This window comes from Mustela nivalis (genome assembly GCF_964662115.1).
Source record: "Mustela nivalis genome assembly, chromosome: 6".
Classification (NCBI taxonomy): Eukaryota; Metazoa; Chordata; class Mammalia; order Carnivora; family Mustelidae; genus Mustela; species Mustela nivalis.
The window spans coordinates 4,348,814-4,369,602 of NC_139025.1; the positions used below are offsets into that span (position 1 = coordinate 4,348,814).

At 49.4% G+C, this 20,789-nt stretch overlaps 1 protein-coding gene across 1 annotated transcript in view; it reads right to left on the reverse strand.

The window, feature by feature from the left end:
- Nucleotides 1–11,047, reverse strand: part of DYNC1H1 (dynein cytoplasmic 1 heavy chain 1) — a 66,795-nt gene extending 55,748 nt beyond the window's left edge. Inside the window, exons 1-2 of the mRNA XM_082737410.1 lie at nucleotides 10,595–11,047; nucleotides 1,354–1,441 (exon numbers count right to left, since the gene is read on the reverse strand). Of these exons, the coding sequence (XP_082593536.1) occupies nucleotides 1,354–1,441; nucleotides 10,595–10,850 (344 nt within the window). The 5' untranslated portion in view covers nucleotides 10,851–11,047. The remainder of the gene's footprint in view (nucleotides 1–1,353; nucleotides 1,442–10,594) is intronic.
- Nucleotides 11,048–20,789: the final 9,742 nt, after the last annotated feature.

Consider the following 20,789-nt stretch of genomic DNA (forward strand, 5'->3'; position numbering starts at 1 on the left):
TGACATGCCACTGTGTCTTTGTTTAAGAAATCTACATTCATCTGCTGAAATTCCAAATAACCTTCAAAACCCAATTCTGGCATAAGCTCTTCCACGCGGCCTCCCCTGAACAGAACCTCTCTCCAATCTCTGTGCTTCATGCCATTCTGTGCCCCTAAGATTCTGCCAAGTGGTACAGTCAGTTGTGTATGTGCTGAGCCTTCTCTCCAAAGACCACAAGCTTTTTGGGAACCAGGTTTTATTTCTCTGCATACCTACTGCCACATCTTACACATAACAGGCGCTCAAACATGGTTAAATGAAGAGTTAAAAAAAAATTATTTAAATTTCCCATTTCCAGGCCAGTCCTTTACACATGATACTTTTTCATTCTAAAAAGTCATTGAAACCTCCCGACATGACACACTGAGAAGGAAAAGCCGTAACAGTACCCTGCCAAAAATGCACAGACAAATCTAATCGTCCCTGGTCTGTGCTTCTCAAAAATGTCAGTATCACGAAAGTCATAGAATGAGATTCTGGGTCAAGGGAGAATTACGGTCAGGGACGTTACTGAAACAGTATGCGCGTGCACATGGTGCCTAGTACTATGCCAGTAGTTCCTGAACTTAAAAATTGTATCAAGGCTGTGAATAGAAGCGTCCTTGTTCTTAGGAAATACACTGAAGTATTTAGGGGTAATGGGGCAGGTTGCCTATAACCAACTCTCAAATGGTTCAAGAAAAAGAGTGATGATGCAAATGTGACTTTGTTAACAACCGACATCTGATATCAATTGTAGAGAATTCATGCAACTCTTTAGTAGGCTTGAAATTATTCAAAATAAAATGTTTTAAAAAGCTGAAGCAGTACAATTAAACATTTACATATTTAAATTTGGATCTGTCTACTGGAATGTAAATTGACACCAGTTTTCTAGAAGGTGGAGAACTCTAGTCATGCATTAAAGACTTCAGTGACATACCGCATCTGAACCAGTAATGCTTTCTTTAGGGATTGATACCAAAAAGAATGAGACCTCTACCTAACAACCTTTACTAGGTTTTTACTAGTTACTTACAAAAAAGAAAATTCAGATATAATCTGAGAATTATTATTACACATGTTAAGTACATTTTGGCTCAAACCTAAAATGGATGCCATGACATAGCAATTAAAATAAAAATCTTTCAGAATTTATATTGACTTGGAAATCCTCTGAATTTCAGCATATGAAAATCAAAGGTGATTCAATACATGAATTAATCTAAATTCTTGAGTGTTTTCTTAATGTCTTCGTCTGAGTCAATTAAGATCTACATTCAATTCTTACAAGCTTATAATCCAAGGTAACAGTATATCCACACTACTCACCTATTGGACTTAACTCCGTAATGAATATCTATGTTGATATTATAGGAAATGAATTCTTTTTCCTCTTCTCCTTCATCACCAACATCCTCTACAAATTGTAATAAATAGGATATCAAATTCATGTCAGTATCAACTCCTCACCCAACCCCCAACATTTAAACCCCCATATGACTCGGCTCTACCTATTTTTCCCACTTTTTCCCCTGACTCCTGGCCCAGGCACTTTGTTGTGTGATCCTGGGCAAGGGAGTTAACTTCTCTGCACCTCCATTCCTTTTCCGGTAAGTCGGGAGGCACTGGCCTGCCCGGGGGTGTGGGAGGCACCAGAGCAGGGTCTGGCCCCCTGGAGTGCGAGGTGGTGCCCTTGTGCCACTGCTCACCGCCCGCTCAGGGCAGTCTCCTCCCTCGGGGCAGTCTCCTCCCTCGGGCTCCCAGCACAGAAGGCACTCTCCACTTCCCACTCTGGGTATTCTGGTCAGGTGTTTGCTCAACGCTCACGAGGGACAGGCACTTTATTTCCCAAGGACTGCAGGTCTGTCACGCATGTAACATTCATGACAGCACTGCGGGGCTTGGCATGATTCCTTCTACCCATGTCCAAGTGAGAAATGTAAGTCAACTGCCCCCAAACACGTGTCTGGAAAAGGACAAAGTGAGAATTCAGAAGTCTGTGATTCCAAACCCAGGGTCCTTCCCAGCACAGCGCCTCGTCAAGCACCCCACAAAGTGCACACAACCATCAAGAAAATCATTATCAACGAACATCCCCAGGGTCACGGAGAGGCATTCACCGAGCCTTCCCCTCCGCTGTCACACCACTCTTCAGGCTTCAGGACCCGCTCTGGGATCAATTTGTGAATGCATCTTCCTCCCCGAACGTGAGCTCCTGCAGGGCAGGGACCATGGTGCGTTCCATGCAGTGAACAGCATGCACACTAGTCATTTTAGAAATCGAACTTTTTAATTAAGGGGGCGCCTGGGTGCTGGGTCATTAAACATCTGCCTTCAGCTCAGGTCATGATCCCAGGATCCTGGGATCGGGCTCCCTGGTTGGCAGGAAGCCTGCTTCTCCCTCTCCCACTCCCCCTGCTTGTGTCTGCTCTCTCCCTGTGTCTCTCTGTGTCAAATAAAATCTTAGGGGAAAAAAAAGGCTTACTGGAATTCAATAGTAAGATAGCTCAAGATGCATGTGAACAAAATTTCTTTCTTTTTTTTTTTTTTAAGATTTTATTTATTTGTCAGAGAGAGAGAGAGAGAGAGCAAGAGCGAGCACAGGCAGAGTGGCAGGCAGAGTCAGAGGGAGAAGCAGGCTCCCTGTGGAGCAAGGAGACCAATGTGGGACTCGATCCCAGGATGCTGGGATCATGACCTGAGCCGAAGGCAGCTGCTTAACCAACTGAGCCACCCAAGCATCCCTCTTTCTTTTTTTAAAGTAGGCTCCATGGGGCGCCTGGGTGACTCAGTGGTTGGGCCGCTGCCTTTGGCTCGGGTCGTGATCTCGGGGTCCTGGGATCGAGTCCCGCATCGGGCTCTCTGCTCAGCGGGGAGCCTGCTTCCTCCTCTCTCTCTCTCTCTCTGCCTGCCTCTCTGCCTACTTGTGATTTCTGACAAATAAATAAATAAATAATCTTTTTAAAATAAATAAATAAATAAATAAATAAATAAAAATAAAGTAGGCTCCAGGCTAAGCATGGAACCCAATGCAGGACTTGAAATCATGACCCTGAGATAAAGACCTGAGCTGAGATCAACAGTCAGACACTTAACTGATGGAGCCGCCTATATGCCCCTGAACAAAATTTTTAAATAATTAAAAACCGTAACTGAAAAATTAAAATCTGTCAGAACGGGAAGTAATCCGAACCTCCAGCTCTAGCACTGATGCCCCAGCTGAACCGTCTCAGCAATGACGCACTGCTAAGCAATCATCTGCAAAAATTTCTACCCGAGGAGTAACGCGATATGTGTGCTTCACCTTCACTTTTACGTCATGATGTCAGCAAGGCAGAGACTTCGTGATCTTAGTCATTTTTCTTCCTCTGGAAAACGGGCAGCTGAGTGGGGCGGGGGGTGGTGGTTAAACAGGCGAAAGGTGAAGAGTGCGTTCACGGTGAACACTGAGCGACGCCTCACCATACTGTAACTGACACTAGTCGTAATGGTGTATGTTAACTATACTAGGATTAAGATTAAAAAAAGTAAAAAGTGAATACAATGGGCAGCAGAGGAGGGGGTGGGATATTAAATTAGGTGGTCTATAAAAAGTTTCTTTAAGGGGCGCCTGGGTGGCTCAGTGGGTTAAGCCGCTGCCTTTGGCTCAGGTCATGATCTCAGGGTGCTGGGATCAAGTCCCGCATCGGGCTCTCTGCTCAGCAGGGAGCCTGCTTCCCCCTCTCTCTCTCTCTGCCTGCCTCTCCAACTACTTGTGATTTCTCTCTGTCAAATAAATAAATAAAATCTTTTAAAAAAATTAAAAAAAAAGTTTCTTTAAGCACAAACAAATATGAAAATCTGGGTATATAAAGTCTGAGCAAAAGCTATTTACTTCATTAGCTTTAAGATGAAACAAATACAAAGTTTACACTGAAAGATAAAAAAATATTAGTATATCTTTTAAGATAAAAAAATATTAGTATATCTTTTAAGACAATAACTCTTCCGGGGCACCTGGGTGGTTCAGCGGGTTAAGCCTCTGGCCTTTGGCTCAGATGACAGTCTCAGGGTCCTGGGATTGAGCCCCACATCACATCGCATAGCGTCAGGCTCTCTGCTCAGCAGGGAGTCTGCTTCCTCCTCTCTCTCTGCCTGCCTCTCTGCCTACTTGCGATCTCTGTCAAATAAAATCTTAAAAAAGAAAAAGACAATAACTCCTCCAAAATACTGTTTTTAGTATAATTTTAGGAAGTAGAGGAGGTGGTCAACTATTCTAGTATGCCAGGTACTTCCTAGCTGTTCTTAAGAAATGACTAACTAAAACAAACAAACAAACAAAAAACAATTAAACAAAACCAATCGGGTTTTCTAACTACCAAAATATGCATATACCATAAGACCGATCACACTGCCTATAGCCAACCACACATGATGGCTGCAATTTCTAAAATGCAAGCACACGAACGGAGCATAAAGAAACACTCCCAAACTAAAACAGTTGTCAGGGTGGTAGGATTATGAAATATTTTCTCCCTCAATTTTCCAAATCCTATCCTATGAATTATATAATATATGCATCATCAAAATAGCATCCAAACAGTACCAGCAAATAACATTTTGTAATCATTAAAGGAAATTAACGACGTAACTTTGAACCATTTCTTCCTCCAAGACAAAATCCACCATCTAAATCAATAAGACCTCACAGAAAACGTGCCAACTGGATGCAGCATCTAACCTTGCTGCCGGCACTTCCTAATGCAAACAGGGTTAAAGGAACTGGGCGGCGGGCCAGGAGATGAGTCACGGCTCTGCTCCACCTCAGCGGGCTGGGAACGCCCAGCTCCCAGCACCGTGCTGGGAATACCGCAATGCAGCAGCACTCTGCCAGAGCTCGGGAGGGCACACCCAAACACAGTCCTCAGACAAGGATATCCAACAGGGGTCCTCTACTGCTTGGTTAAGACCCTAATTTCTTTTGATGATAATAATTTATGAAAGTCACAGAATATATTCTGCATTAGTTTTTTAATGCATATTTTCCATAAAAAGAGATCAAATGAAGTCTGAATATGTCTGATTCCTAGCAGAAAAAAACCTCATTGTTTTATAAAGTGCCATCAAATAATTTAACCTTTTGCCTCCCTATAAATTATTACATCTTCCAAATAATAATAGTGTAACAGTCTACTTCTGCAGAAACATTTTTTTAACTGTTCAGAAGGGGAAAGACACATGATAGTTAATTCTTAGTAACAAAGAAGCTGCTAATCCTGCTATATTTAGAAGCTTATAGCTAACACAATCTGCATATTTCATCAGGCAATCCTGCTTTCAGTAAAGTCTGAATCTGTTCGCTACCGCTGCTAACGTTACTGGTCGATACTTAACAGCCTAGTGGCGTCCTGTCCATGAGTACATGCCGGCAGTCAAAGTACTGGGACAGAAAGCGCGGAGCTGCCTCACCAGGTCCTTTGCTAAGAGCCACACTAATATACATTTAGTGACCTGTGGACATTTCTTTGGTTAACTTCTGAGAGTTGTATTTCTAGAGATGTTCACAATGTCAGTTAGCATGAATCTGTGTAAATTTCTGAATGGTCAGTTTAATGTATTTCAAACTAAGAGTGATTTCCATCATTACCCTGTGAATTAGGCGAGCGTTACATCTTGCTTAGTGAAACATAAAAAGATGTGCATTCAATTACCTGAAGACTGGACTTCCTCCCCCAGGCAGGGCAGGTTTCACAAAAGGTACTGAGCGCACAAGGGAAGAGGAGCGCAGCTCCTTGGTCATTCCCTCAACTGCCCCCTCCTTCCTCCCAGCCTTGAGGCAAGTGTCTTCTCCACCCAGCAAAGGCAGCCAACAGCTCTCTTTGGCCCACACAAACTACCAAACACCTCGTTACACATTCCGGGTTCTCCTTATCTTTCATCTTCTTTTCCTCTTAAAATCCAAAACCTACGAAGGCCACGTTATTTTGGTTGATCGCCATCATAGATGCTCTCTCCCTTTTCTCTCACAGGTTTGCTTTAGCGTCCCCCTTTCTTGCATCTGGTGCTTTTTCCTGTCACCTGGACACCCATCACCCCTTTGTCCTCCCTCTGAGGGGCTGTGACTTCTTTGCCACAACCACTCCCTGCTCTGGCACGAGGCTCAGGGCATGGTGAGAAAGTCTGAGTTTTCTCTTCAACCTGAAGACTTCCGTTCACAGCACCGTTAGCAAGGGGAACGGAGGGTTAAAGACCACATAATGCGCGACAACACTGGCAAACAGTTCCCCTCCAACGTTACTTTTCTACTTTTCTAAAACAAGTGATGACGGTTTTCCCTTTGCTGCCCATAAACGCCATTTGTTATGCTACCCTACACATTCAAACCTAGTGAGCTGCAGACTGGCTTGTCCTATGAAGGGTACAGGGCCCCCCGCCCGCGGTGTGACAGCACAGGACAGTAGGAACCCAGGCTCAGGGACTCCTGGCCTTGGGCTTCAAGGCAGTGTGGTGCCACAGAAAAATCTTCCCGCGAATTTGCTAACCATTTCACTAACCATTTTGGGGACAAAGCAAAGGCCGGAAATGCATACTTTGTAGTCATCATTTCTTCATCCTTTAGAGAAAACAAGTCCTCAGAAAAATAATTTTTAAAATCCACAAAAATATTCCCCATTAAACCTTCCACACTGCTGGATCTCTATGAAGTTGAGGACTGTAAGAAGTTCTACGTTTCTTTCATGTTCTAGTCCCTAGCCATCTCTGCACTACTGAAGAGGAGGTAAAACCCCCTGAATTATGTCTGTTGGGAAAAACTAGAATCCAAGCTTACGATAAATACTGACTAAAGGCAGCCATTATTTTCAGTCTTAAGGACAAAGTACCAAGCCTAAGACACCCAAATGTAAACAAAAACAAAAGCCCCCAACAAGCTGGAGCCTCCTGGAACCAGCCGCAAGCTGCAGCATCTCTTCCCGGCCCCCAACCTTTACCACCCAACCAGAAATGCACGCCAGGTAAAAACTGCTCCAGAACATCATTAAAATTGTAAGGCGCATATTAAGTAATAAGCTTCTCTTTGGTTGTAATTTTAGAAGTACACCATGAAAAAACAACTTTCTACAGGCCAGGAATTACAGAAAAAAGATTTCTCTTTTTCAAATCAGAGGAGCTATCATTTAACACTCCCCTTCCCACCTACTCTCCAATGCTTTATTATCAAAATAAACTTAAATTCGCAATCTTTATTCTACATTTTAAGAAATACTGTACTTCAACAGAAAACTTTACAGTTAGCTGGGGTGGTTAAATATATATATAGCTTCATGTAAAAATGCTTTATGTTCAATGACAAGTGTTTGGAAAATTCTTTCCATAAAAAGTGTAGGGATGGGGCGCCTGGGTGGCTCAGTGGGTTGAAGCCTCTGCCTTCGGCTCGGGTCATGATCCCAGGGTCCTGGGATCGAGCCCCACATCGGGCTCTCTGCTCAGTGGGGAGCCTGCTTTCCCCCTTCTCTTTCTGCCTGCCTCTCTGCCTACTTGTGGTCTCTATCTGTCAAATAAATAAATAAAATCTTAAAAAAAAAAAGTCTAGGGAGGAAAAAATAAAAGTAATTTTCTCTGTTCACTAATTATAACTTCATCCTTTTTAAAAAAATATTTTATTTGTTTATTTGACAGAGCACGGGAAAGGAGACACAAGCAGGGGGAGTGGGGAGGAAGAAGCAGGCTTCCCACTGAGTAGGGAGCCCGACATGGGGCTCTATCCCAGGACCCCAGGATCATGACCTGAGCCGAAGGCAGATGCTTAACGACTGAGCCACCTAGGTGCTCCTTATGACTTCATTCATTTTTTAAAAAAAATTTTTATTTTTATTTATTTGACAGACAGAGATCACAAGTAGGCAGACAGGCAGGCAGAGAGAGGGGAGGGGGAGAAGCAGGCTCCCTGCTGAGCAGGGAGCCTGATGCGGGGCTCGATCCCAGGACCCTGGGATCATGACCTGAGTCGAAGGCAGAGGCTTTAACCCACTGAGCCACTTCATTCTTGACAGTCTTTACTCACTTTAAAGAATTTAGATTTGTTTTCCACATTATAAAGCAAACATTTTTACTGTAACTAGCTAATGGCTGCTCACATTTGATTAAATGTTCAAAAGCCAATGCTAACTCAAAAACCACCTGGAGGAAAGCCCTCCAGTCAAGTGACCTGGGTCTGTACTTCTGTCTAAATCATGCTAGTTTAGTCCGGATGCTAATAAGACTGATGCAACCATATAGTCTTTCCTTAAAGTTTTCAGGTGAAAAATAAATTACAGACAGGTTGAGTTACTAAAAATACTTTTTTTTTTATTTTTATAAATACAGGAATGAGGTAAGATTTCAATTTTAGACACTCTCATTCCTTATTCAATGTTCAAAAGTGCAAGTCATTACGGAGCCAAGACATGGATGGCTGGACATTTGCTTTGCTAAATTACATACTACAGAAACAGGGCTTCCACCCAATAATTTTAGCAAAGTTCAGTTCTAATGTTTGAGAAAAGCCCATCATTGATGAGCAGTCAAGAAGCAAAAACAAAAGTTACAATTTTTTTTCCATAAAAAGAAACTGAGTCCCAAGGTAGAAATCACTGATTTTAACATATAAACTATGCAATGAAAACATGATCAAGAATTAGCCAAGGTCAAACTACTAAAAATACAGCAACTTCATACAAATTAAAATATATTTTAATAAAACAATGCATATTCATTGAAAAATAACCAGAAAGATTCCAAAATGCTGACACTGGTTATATCTGGGTCAAAGGATTCCAAGTGATTTTTTCTTTATCTACATACTTTTAAATTTTCTGTCACGACTAAATACATACTCTTTCTGAAAGAGTAGGTGGGTTAAAAAAAAATATTTTTTTTAACACTAATGGTTTCCGTGCTGGAAAACATGACCCCAAGCATAACAGAAAACCATAAACATTAATAGTGTAAATATGTCTGAATGGCTCATCTGCTTTTAACATTCCATGTGAATCTTTCAGACACTCTGACCTTCTCACCCTCTCAAAGAAACAAGAGGCTACAATGAAGCATCTTCTGAAATAGCCTTTGAAAGAAACAAACTATCAGAAAGAAATTAAATATGTGTGTGAGGGGGGTAAGACAGTATAAATCCCCTTATTGGCAGAACTTTACAGTTCTGTTTTGTTTTGAGATTATCAGAAGCTCAACGGCAAACATCTTCGGACAATGGCCAATCCCTTAGTTCTAAGGGTAAAATTTACTTGAACATCACCCCCTGGGTTCCCGGGCCAGTGCCACACCCATTCTGCGCTGTCAAATACACTCATCATCAACTACCAAGTGGTACTGCGGAGTCCAGGAACTCTCCCTGAAGACAAGCTCAATTCTCAAGAGGGATGTAGCCTTGCTTTGGGAAGGTCACTATTAGAGGAGACTGCTAGAATGTGCAAATCTTTTGCCTCCTCTCCCCATGTAGGTGCCTAACCAGAGTCTCCCTCTTTAAAATATCTGTCAGCTAGGGGTGCCTGGGTGGCTCAGTCGGCTAAGTGTCTGTCCTCTGTTCAGGTCATGATCCCAGGGGCCTGGGACCGAGCTCCGCATTGGGGTCCCTCCTCAGCGGGGAATCTGCTTCTCCTCCTGCCGGCTGCTCCCCCTGCTTGTGCCCGCTCTGACAGAAAAATAAAATCTTAATAGTAATAGTAATGATAAAACAATAAAAACTCCATAAACGAAATTCAAACATCACAGGGTCACTATTAGGATCATCCAGGCATTACACAAACACAAAGGTATGGTTAGCGAAACCCAGCAGTGTCCTGGACACGGACATGCTGATTCCAGTCCAGGGAGCGCAATGAGCTGCTGACTTTGCGCGAGTCATCTCCGCGAGCCTGTCTGCGACAGACGGAGAGAGCGATACACCCAGACGGCAAGGACGCCGTGAGGACCTAGAGGCCGACCTGGGAGCGCACATCCACCTGGAACGGGGATGCTCTGCTCGCGGCCCTGGTCGGCCCTGTCTGTCCCTCCCTGGGCCTCCCATCCGGGTCCGCACAGGGCAGTGCCAGGACGCTCGGGAGCCGGCCAGGGCCCCCGTCAGCTCCGACCCCCACACCCAGGCCGCGCACGGCTCCGCGGGTCGGCCCCTGACCCATCCCTCGCGAGGACGGCCCGGCCCGGCCCCAAATCGAAACCGAAAAGCTCATGTGACATTGGAGGCCGGGATGCGGCCTCCGCCCGCGCTCAGCCCGGGAGACGCTGTCTCCACCCAACTCGGCCATCTTGAGGCCCGAGCAGACAAAGCGATCCCATTGTGTTGCGTGACGGCAAGACGGGGGCACCCGCTCTCCGTTCCCCGCGACCCGGAAGGGGGCACCCCCGGGACTCCCGCCTGGCAGGGGGTGTGGCGCCGGCCTCGCCCGGCGGCCGCGGGGACCCACCCTGCAGGGCGTCCGCAGCGCGGAGGCCGCTCCCGTCCCGGCGTCCGGCGTCCCGGCGTCCGGCGTCCCGTTCCCCCAGCCCCCGCCGCCCGGCCCCGGCCCCCGCCCCCGCCCCGGCCCCGGCCCCGCACCTTTGAGCGTGGAGCGCTCCACCAGGACCGTGTGGACCTGGGGGTCCGACAGGAACTTGCGCATCTGCTCCAGGGCGCTCTTCTCCTCCAGCGCCGCCTCGAGCGCAGCCGGCGCCTCGCCGCCATCCTCCAGCAGCAGCGGCACCAGCTTGCGCAGGTGCTTCTGCAGGACCGACACGTCGGCCACGTTCTGGACGGCCGACACCTCCAGGCCGGCCGAGCCGTCCTCGCCGCCGCCGCCGCCCGGCTCCGACATGGCGCCGCGCTCGGGACCCGCAGGGAGCGCTGGGCAGGCGGCCGCGGCTCCGCACGAGAGCGAGCGCCGAGCGGACGAACGAAGAGAAACGGGCGCCCGAAGTCGACCGTCCGCTAACCGCGGCCGACTGAGGGGAGCGGGCGCCGGCTCCGCCCTAAAGGCCGCCGCCCGCCGGCCCGCCCCGCCCCGCCCGCGGCCCGCCGCCTCAGCCACTAGCGCCCGCTCGCCGCCGCGGCGTCACGACGTTGCGCATGCGCGCGTGCGGGCCCCCGGCGACGCCGCCGCGCAGCCTTCTGGGACCTGTAGTCCCGGCGCTGGGCGGGTCCCGCGTTTCGCCCGCAGCGCAAACCCTAAAGGTGGGATCTTGACTTGGCGCGTGGGCGGCGTAGGGTGGTCGGGGACTACAGCTGCGACACAGAGCCCGAGACGCTCCGTGAATATTGAATGAACGGCGTTCGTGACGAGAGCTAACGTGTTTTTGGAGCAGTTAGCGTGTGACCGACATTGCTTTCAGCATTTAGCCTGTATTATTGCGTTGGACGAATGACTGCAATGTGTTGAGTGCTAAAACATAGTGGTGACTTATGTGTTATTCGATATACGCGTGAAGAGTGAGGACGTTTTTCAGAGGGACAGGACATGAGGGGGCTGGCCGCGTTGCTAGTTTGGAAAGAGGGTGATGGGGAAGGGGACAGTCCCAGCGGAGGAACTAGACTTTACAAAGACAGGGGGGCCTGAAGGTTGGGGCTGGATCTCTGACTGCAGAGGCGGTGTCAGGTACAGCCAGGAGATGACACCCACCTGAACGATGGGGTAAAGCCAAGATGTAGATGCTGGCTGCTAATGATGAGAGAATTCCCCCTGGGATGCTGTGATGACCTAGGGGGAGACCTCGGTGTGAGCATCTTTCTAGAACAGTGATGCTCTCCTAGCAGCGAGGGCTGGCCCTGTCATTCCATGGGCCTCCGCCTCTGGGGCGGCACAAGGCAGGGGCGGAGATGCCTGCCAGCTAAAGCTCCCCACAACTCCCATCCACCTGGATCTCCTCCCTTAGCCTGAGAAGACATAAGGGTGAGAGTCCAGGCTGCCCACATTCTTGGTTTAGTGATGACAGTTTCTTTTAAGGAGCATTAATTGGCCTTTGAAAATTCAAATTCATAACTTGCTTCTTAAATTGGGTGGGGGAATGGAAGCCAAAGACATTATTTTTGTAACAGAGTGCACAGTCACAGAGCTGAGTCCTGATTGGTAGGATGGTGATGGGATGATTCGATTCCCCCAAATCATCTTTGGAAAACTTGGAAACATACAATATGCTTCTCCTTGCTCAATTACCCAATGCCAAGCCCTGGGGGCAGGGGGTGTGCTGGAACACAGAAACCAATCAGATGATTCTTGTCTTTAAGGAGCTCATGGAGGAGGGGGCAGGTTAATACCCCGTCCTCCAGCCCTCCGTCAGTCCACCTTTGTGTGATATGCCCAAACAGATCTAAATGAGCTTCCCTGAGAAAAAACGTAAAGCAACTGCAGTGAGTTTGTGCAGTGATCATAATGGCCATGAACAATAACGGCCCCACCAGGAGCTGACACTGGATGCTCACTCAATGCTAAGCACTCTGCTGGGCATCTCCCAGCTTTGTGTCCTTTGGCTTAGGGACAGGGACGAAGAGGGAAATCTTTAAGGTGCAGGCTAGTGAGCTCTGCATTGACCACACACCATTTGAGACCCAGAAGCCCACAGCGACCTGGCAGACCGAGAGAGACAGCCCACGGTCTGCACCGTGAGTCAGCACCGTTCAGGAGACCCCAGGAGAGGCGGCTACCTGGGCATCTGAGACTCCGCAACCTGGACCTCAGCCACAGCCGCTGAGTGGCAGGCTTTGGTTTTGCAGCTCTGTATGACAGGCTCAAAATTAAAAGTGTTATTTCTAAGAGAATGGAAATCGGAAAACTCTGAACAGTCTACAGGGATCCACACGTTGGCCCATGGTGCCTGCATTTCCATCTTATAAAGATGTTTGCTGTGTTCAACACCCAAGAATGGCCAACGTTGATTGACTGTTCACTGTACCCAGGTGCTAAGCACTCTAAACCCCCCTGGCTGGCTGGACTTCCCCAGGGCTGCAAGGCGAGATCTCTTGTTAGATGCCCCTTTGGCCTGCTGGTGCAGGACTCTGGCCCCCGGTCCATGTCCTCCAAGCTGCTGCCCCTGAGTGGGGCAGGGGGCCCTTTACCCAAACCAGGCCTCTCCCACCGCTTGTTCAGGCATCTCAGCTTCCCCTTGTCCACAGTCGGAGCAGCTTCGGCCGTGGGCAGCATGGGATGGGGGGTGGTGCGTGTTGGAAAGCATTTGTTCCAGGTTGATGGGGGATGATAGTGGCCGCTAGGCAGCTTGTATTTTATCAGAATTCAGTGAACCGTCTACACAGAAGAGATCGCGTCCATTCCCCACGCTTCTCTTTAAGGTGGCCGCAGTGGGGGCTCTTCATGTCCGAGCTGGGGGCTCAGTGCCATCCCTGCCCTGCCTCTCAGTCTCCCAGGCCTGGGGTCGAGCCCCTGGGCAGGAGTCCGACTGGGCCTGCACCTTCCGGCCCTGCGCCTGGATCTCGCCTCCTCTTCCCCCCCCCACACCGTACTTGGCATATGGGCTTGCCCGTCCATTCACTCACTCGCTCACTCATTCCTACGGCTCATTCCTTGAGGAACGCAGCAGGGCCCAGTCCAACGCGGGTGCCTGGTTAACGGCTGCGGAACCGACGCCGGGGAACCGTGTGCCGCGGCCGCCGGTCCACAGGGCACATTCTGGACTGTGACCTTCCAGCGGCTTTAAGCCAGGCGCGCTCTGCTGCCGGCGGGACTGCCCTTGCCCTCGGCTCACGGGGGAGGGGACCCAGGGGACCCACCCCCTGCCCGCCCGGGTTCGGTCCCTGGGGGCTCTGGGCGAGGCTGGAGCCGGGTGGGGATCCTGGAGGCTGGAAGCCACCCTGGGCGCGGCCTGGGGGCGGAGGGGCAGCGCCCCGACCGGGCAGGACGGTCTCTTGGCGCCCCCTAGCGACACGGGGGAGGACGTGCGCGCGCCCCCGGACCTCGAGCGCTGCGAGGCCCCTCCCCAGCCCGCTGTGCGCCGGTCCCTGGGGCGCCACCCGGTTCACGTTCCCAAGGTCACCGCGCCCTTGCCCATGGCCACAGAGCGAGTCATGGGAATGACCGCAGCCTGTGGCCCGGCCCGCATTCCACCACCCCTGGGGAGGCTTAGAGAAGTTCGTGTCTAAGCACAGACCATTACCGGTCACTCCTGCCCACAGGCCCTCGGAGGCTCCTGACGGCTGCCCTGGGCGCTCCTCTCTGGAGGTACCCCGCCCCTTCTGTCACCTGAGAACAACCTGTGTCCCCACCAAGGCCACGGCTCCCTGCGTCGTACACTGGACCCATCTTTTCTCATGGACATCACCTGTGAATTCTCCCTTGGCTCCCAATTCTCCCTCTTCCTCCTGGATCCTTCCCAACCTGGGGCCAACCTGCTGGAAGGCATCCCTTCTTGAAAAGGAAAGGAAACCCTGCCATGTTGCCTGTCCGCACCTCTCCACCTCTTTGCTGCCTTTTCCAGCAAAGTGTCGTGAAAATGAGTGTGCGTGGGGACAGCCACTCCCCCTATCTGACGCATAATGCTCAGGCACACCCCCACAGCCCCGGGTAAGTGCTCCTGTCCGGTCACCGAGGACCTCTGCAGTGATCAGTCCTCAGTTCTCATCTTGCTGGACTGCTGGGCAGCTTTGACACAGCTGGGCCCTAATGTCTTTAAATGTTTCCTTCACCTGGCCCTCCTCAAACCGTGCCCCCTCCACTTCCTTTGCTGGTCCCTCCCCTTTCCTAACCCTAAAGGTTGGAGTGGCTCAATGCACAGTCTTCAGACGGCTTTTGCGTTCTTACCACGCTCCCCAGGTGACCTCCCCCGGCCCCATGTCATTCAACACACATATATACACTGCTATCTCCCAACCTTAGGGACCACATTCTGCTGCTGTTGGGTGGAGTGTTCTAGGAAATACCAAGTAGGCCAAGCTGGTTGCAAGTGTGGTTCAGGTCTTCTCTATTTTCTACTAGTTCTATGCATTCTTTTTAATTTTTTTTCCTTTTTAAAAGATTTTATTTATTCATTTGACAGACAGCACAAGCAGGGAGAACAGCAAGCAGAGACAAAGAGAGAGACAGAGTAGGAGGGAGAGGCAGGCAGAGGGAGAAGCAGGCTCCCCGCTGAGCAGGGAGCCCGATGCAGGACTAGATCCCAGGACCTGAGATCGTGACCCCAGAGAAAGACAGATGCTTAAGGACTGAGCCACCCAGGCATCCCTGTTTTATGAATTCTTGAGAGAGGTGTTGGCATGTCAGATTCCAAGTGTGCGTTTGTCTCGGTCCTTGCGCTTCCTTCTGTTTTTGCTTCATGAGTTTGAAGCTCCGTGATGACATGATAAACATATGGCATTACTGTATCCTTTTCATGAATTGACCCCTTTATCCCTTGTTCTAGGATGTTTTCCCTCCAGAGTCCTCAAGGGCTCACTTGTTCTCTTCATCAGCCCTCTGCTCAAGCGTGACCATCCAGAGGGGACCTCGACCAGCTTCGCCACCATTCTCCCCTTTATCTATCGTTTTATTGTCTTTGGAACATGCTTCTCCGCAAAATACATATCAGAGCTTCTCACTCATGGTCTGTGCCCTCAACTAGAATGTGAGCCCATGAGATCAAGGACTTTCTCTTGGTAACGGCAAACCTTAGTGTGTCTGTGCTTGGAACTGTATCTTGCTTGCTATGTGTGTAGAATAAATCTTTGGGGCGTGAGTAAGTAAACAGAATCCTTTTGTTCTCTCTAGGTAAATTACAAGGTGATTCTAAAAGAACAGAACTAAAAAAAAAAAAAATTACTCGGCAACTAAGTTATAGACGCATGAAAGCGTAATTGTAATGAAACTGTCACGGCTTATTTCTGTAATGTTACCAACGTGCACTGATTGCCCAGCGTCTCACACCCACAGTCTAACTCAGGTCTTGGCTGTTGATCTCCGTTCATGATTGAAACGGCAGCTGTAATGCATCCCTTCCTTTCCTCGAGACTTTGAGAAGAGGAGACACAAATACACAGTTTTTTTTTTTTTTAAGATTATTTATTTATTTATTTGACAGACAGAGATCACAAGTAGGCAGAGAGGCAGGCAGAGAGAGAGGAAGGGAAGCAGGCTCCCTGCTGAGCAGAGAGCCCGATGTGGGGCTCGATCCCAGGACCCTGGGATCATGACCTGAGCCGAAGGCAGCGGCTTAACCCACTGAGCCACCCAGGCGCCCCAATACACAGTTTTTTTAAAAAGATTTATCTATTATTTTAGATAGGGTGCACTCGAGTCAGGGAGAGAAGGGGAAGGGCGGAGGGCAGGGGAGAGGAAGAAAGAATCGGAAGCAGGGAACCAACGTGGGGCTCGATCCCACAACTGCAAGATCAAGACCTGAGCTGAAAGCAAGAGCGGGAACTCCGCCAGCTGAGCCCCCCAGGCGCCCCTGTGCCAAGCAATCTTGATAGTTGCAGGACATTGCGAATACACTAGAAACCACTAAATCATGCACTCTGAAATGGTCAAAGTAGTGAATTTTATGTTATGTGAATTTTATCTCAATAAAAGTAGTTTTTAAATGAACACATGGAGAGAGAAAAAATATCCGTCAGACAAGTGTGATTGTCCTATGATCTCCCAGACATTAAAAATTTCCTTACTGGTTATACATACATAGGCAAATAAAAATAGTAAAACTAGGACACCTGGGTGGCTCGGTCATTAAGTGTCTACCTTCGGCTCAGGTCATGATCCCAGCTTCCTGGGATCAAGCCCCATGTGGGGCTCCCTGTTCAGTCGGGAGCCTCGTGCTCCCCTCTCCCTCTGCCCCTCCCTTGGCCTGTGTGCTCTCAAATAAGTAAATAAAATATTTTTTAAAAATAGACTAATATTTATGTTGTACACTCTATCTTAAAATATGAGAAAACATTGAGAGTGATGGTGCTTGTTTCTTTGCTGGAAAGCGGCGCAGAGGCTAAAATTGGACTGACCAGAGATCAGTGTGTGTCTGCACCACACCAAAGCACAAGTTGGTGGAGCAGTCCGTGTTTGTTCGACAGTGTGAATGCACTTGATGCCACGGAACCAGCCACTTGGAAGTGGTTACAGTGGCGGATTGCAGCCTCTGGGCGTCCACCTTCTGGACGTGGCCATGCCAGAATCCTCTGGCTGCTCCAGTCCATGCCCCACCGCAGAGCTTTCCTCCGGGGCCAGCTGGTGCCTCCGAGGCTGCCTCGGAGTGTGACCTCCAGGATTAACACTTCCCGGCCTTGCTGCTCTCACCTTTGCTGGTCAAGTCCCAGCTTCACGGACGCACTTTTGTAAAACAGCAAGTGTATTCAGCATGGACGGCTGCTGGCTGTGCAGGGACTGAGGAATGCGTGTGTGGTGACCGGGACCCACGGACTTTGAAAGAAGCGCCAGAGGGTCCCTGATGACGATGCACGGTGGTGATTTAAGTTGTGACTTGCAGGCTGGGGAGATCACCGCAGTCTGCGCTCCGGTGCAGTTACTCAGGGTGATAGACACTTGAACTGTGCTGTTGGGGGACAGATGTTAACCTTACTAGACTGTAGTATTGAAAATTTGTGCCTGTTGGAACCGTGCAGAACAGGGACGGCCTATGTTGAAATCCCCCCTCCCCCCTGCATCTTGCTTTTCCTTCTCTGCATTCAAGGAAGGGCTGGGCCCCGGGCGTTGCTTTGAAGCAGAAGGTGCCTGTGGGTCTTTGGGACTTTCCCCCAAAAGCCCAAGCCCTTAGGAGAACAAAGGGGAATGGAGAGGGGATGGCTGAACTGAGGTCTCCCTTGCGGGCAAGGTGTCCTGGAGAAGCAGGGTCAATGAAACACCTTGGACCGTAGGGAGATTCCTCTGGTCCACGGTGAGGAGAGGCAGGTGAGGGGGTTCTGGTCTTGCTGCCTCCAGTCCCCAAAACCCTGTTAGAGAGGTGCGGCACCCAGGTGAAAGGACCCCAGGCAGGCAGGGCAAAGAGGCCCTCAGGCGTCTGGGGGTCTGGGACCAGGGGCTGCCATGACCAGTGTGGACAGATAACCCGTGGCAAGAGGCTCCCCCAAGAGCCCTTTCCCTGCAGGAGTCCTGACTTAGGAAGGGGGCAGGACTGCAGAACTGGTGCTTATGGAACCAGGGAGTGGGGGCTTGGGTCAGAAATGAGGCTGTTACCGAAGACGGGAGTCAGAGGGCTTGCCCGCGCCCCTGAGTCTGTGGCTGGAGACCCATGCCTGGATGACTGGGGCGGTGGCACCACCGCGAGGAGCCGGCCTGTCCGAATGGCTACATTCACAGCTTTATTAAACGAGGGTGGCTATTCCCACTGCTGTCCAAGGATGCAGAGGTAGCAGGTTCAGAACAGACATACCTGCTTGAGGTATCAGGTAACAAGAGGTGGAGCGAGACTTCAAACTCAGATACTGCCTGTGCCTTGAGACCTTTACCCACCAGAAGGGCATGGGTCCCGTTCTTTTGTTTTTCCAGTCCCCAGTGTAGCACCAGGGATGCGGGAGCCGCCAGGTCTCCCTCTTCCAAATGTTGACCAGCACCTTCTCTCAGAGCTTCCATTTTCCACCTGTAAATGGTGATCTTGGTGCAAACCCTGATGGCCAAGTGTGTTCAGAGATCCCTAAAAACGGGGTGCTCTCAGTCTGCTGGAACCAAGCACAAGCCGGAGGCGTCCTGACACCTAGTGGTTGGTCCGGGTAATTGCAGGTCCCAGCCCCAGATGCTCCCCGAACGTGGAGGCTCTGGGTCCTGCTCCTTTCCACCCGGGGTTCTGCAGCTACCTGCTGACCTAGCTGGTCTTCCCTCCCTGCCAGGCAGTGCAGTACTGGGCCAGAAACTGAAGAGGCCATGGTGAACGTTTATTCAATTTCATCTGATGCCATAAGACCTGGGGCGCCCAGAAGGCTCAGTTGTCTATGTGACTGCCTTTGGCTCCCGCCGTCCAAGGATTGAGCCCCACATCAGGCTCTCTGCTCTCTCTCTCCTCTCAGATAAATAAAATCTTAAAAAAAAATACCGTAAGATCGTTCATTCCAGGACTGCAGGATGGACAGAGGCTGAATCTCCTTCCTTCTTGAGGAGGGAAGCCTGCTGCTGGCCTGAAGCAACCGCACGTCCATCCAATAACCTGCTCAGCTTAAGCATACAAGTGTTTACTTGGAAGAAAGAACCTCCTAGAATGTAAACATTTTACAGAGACAATCCAAAATTTCCAGCAGAATGCCCTGGGTCTGGTGAGGTGCAAAGCACAGGACACAGCGTCCTGCTAGGTTAGGACCTTGTTTGACTTCAGTGCAACAGTCACTTTCCCCATGGGGGTAGGGGAACATGTCTAAGTTTCTACTGACAAGACAAAGCCCTTCTTCAGCCTCAAAGAGGTAGGACATAAAATAAAATGGTTTATCAGAAAATATTAGTTTTCTTTATCATAGTAGATGTTGGGATCTCCTGGCACTGCGAGTCAGCATTTTTTTTTAAAGATTTTATTTATTTATTTGACAGAGAGAGATCACAAGTAGGCAGAGAGGCAGGCAGAGAGAGAGGAGAAGCAGGCTCCCTGCCGAGCAGAGAGCCCGATGTGGGGCTCGATCCCAGGACCCTGAGATCATGACCTGAGCCGAAGGCGGCAGCTTAACCCACTGAGCCACCTGGGCACCCCCAGTCAGCATTTTTAAAGTTTTTTTTTTTTAATTTTTAAAATGATTATTTATTTATTTATTCGAGAGAGAGTGAGAGAGAGCGAGCATGAGAGGAGAGAGATCAGCGGGAGAAGCAGAGTCTCTGCTGAGCAGGGAGTCTGATGCGGGACTTGATCCCAGGACTCCAGGATCATGACCTGAGCCGAAGGCAGTCGCTTAACCAACTGAACCACCCAGGTGCCCATTTTAAAAGTTTTTTATTTAATTAATTAATTTTAAATTTATTTTTTAATTTTTTAAAAAATATTTTATTTATTTGACAGAGAAAGATCACAAGTAGGCAGAGAGGCAGGCAGAGAGAGGAGGAAGCAGGCTCTCTGCTGAACAGAGAGCCTGATGCGGGGCTCGATCCCAGGACCCTGGGATCATGACCCGAACCAAAGGCAGAGGCTTTAACGCACTGAGCCACCCAGGCATCCTTATTTTTTAATTTTTAAGAGATTTTATTTACTTGACAGACAGAAATTACAAGTAGGCAGAGAGGCAGGCAGAAAAAGAGAGGGGGAAGCAGGCTCCCGATGGGGGGCTTGATTCCAGGATCCCGAGATCATGGCCTCAGCCGAATGCAGAGGCTTAACCCACTGAGCCATCAAGGTGCCCCAATTAATTTAGTTTTTAAAAGATTTTGTTTATTTGACAGAGAGTGAGAGAGAGCACATACAAGCAGGGGGAGCAGGAGGGGGAGAAGCAGGCTCCCCACTGAGCAGGAGCCCGACAGGGGCCTCCATCCCAGGACTGGGGGATCATGACACAAGCCAAAGGCAGACGCTTGGCCGAGCCACCCAGATGCCCCCCCCCCCCGCCTTTAAAGTTTGACATCAGTTGGTGTTTCTCTATATTGAGCACTCTGATTTTTTAAGATTTAATTTTTAGGTAATCTCTACACTCGATGTGGGGTTTGAACTCATGACCTGACATCAAGAGTCACATGCTCTACTGACTGAGTCAGTCAGGGGCCCTGGTATTTATTTTTTTAGTTAAGCAAGTAGAGGACCCGGCAAGTAAGACACTGAACCTCTCTGCACTTCCGTTCCTCACCTGCGTGAAGACCAAAAAAAGCCAGACCCCATGCTTAGAATCCTGTTGCCCAGCATAGCACAGACAGCTGTGCACAGCCTGG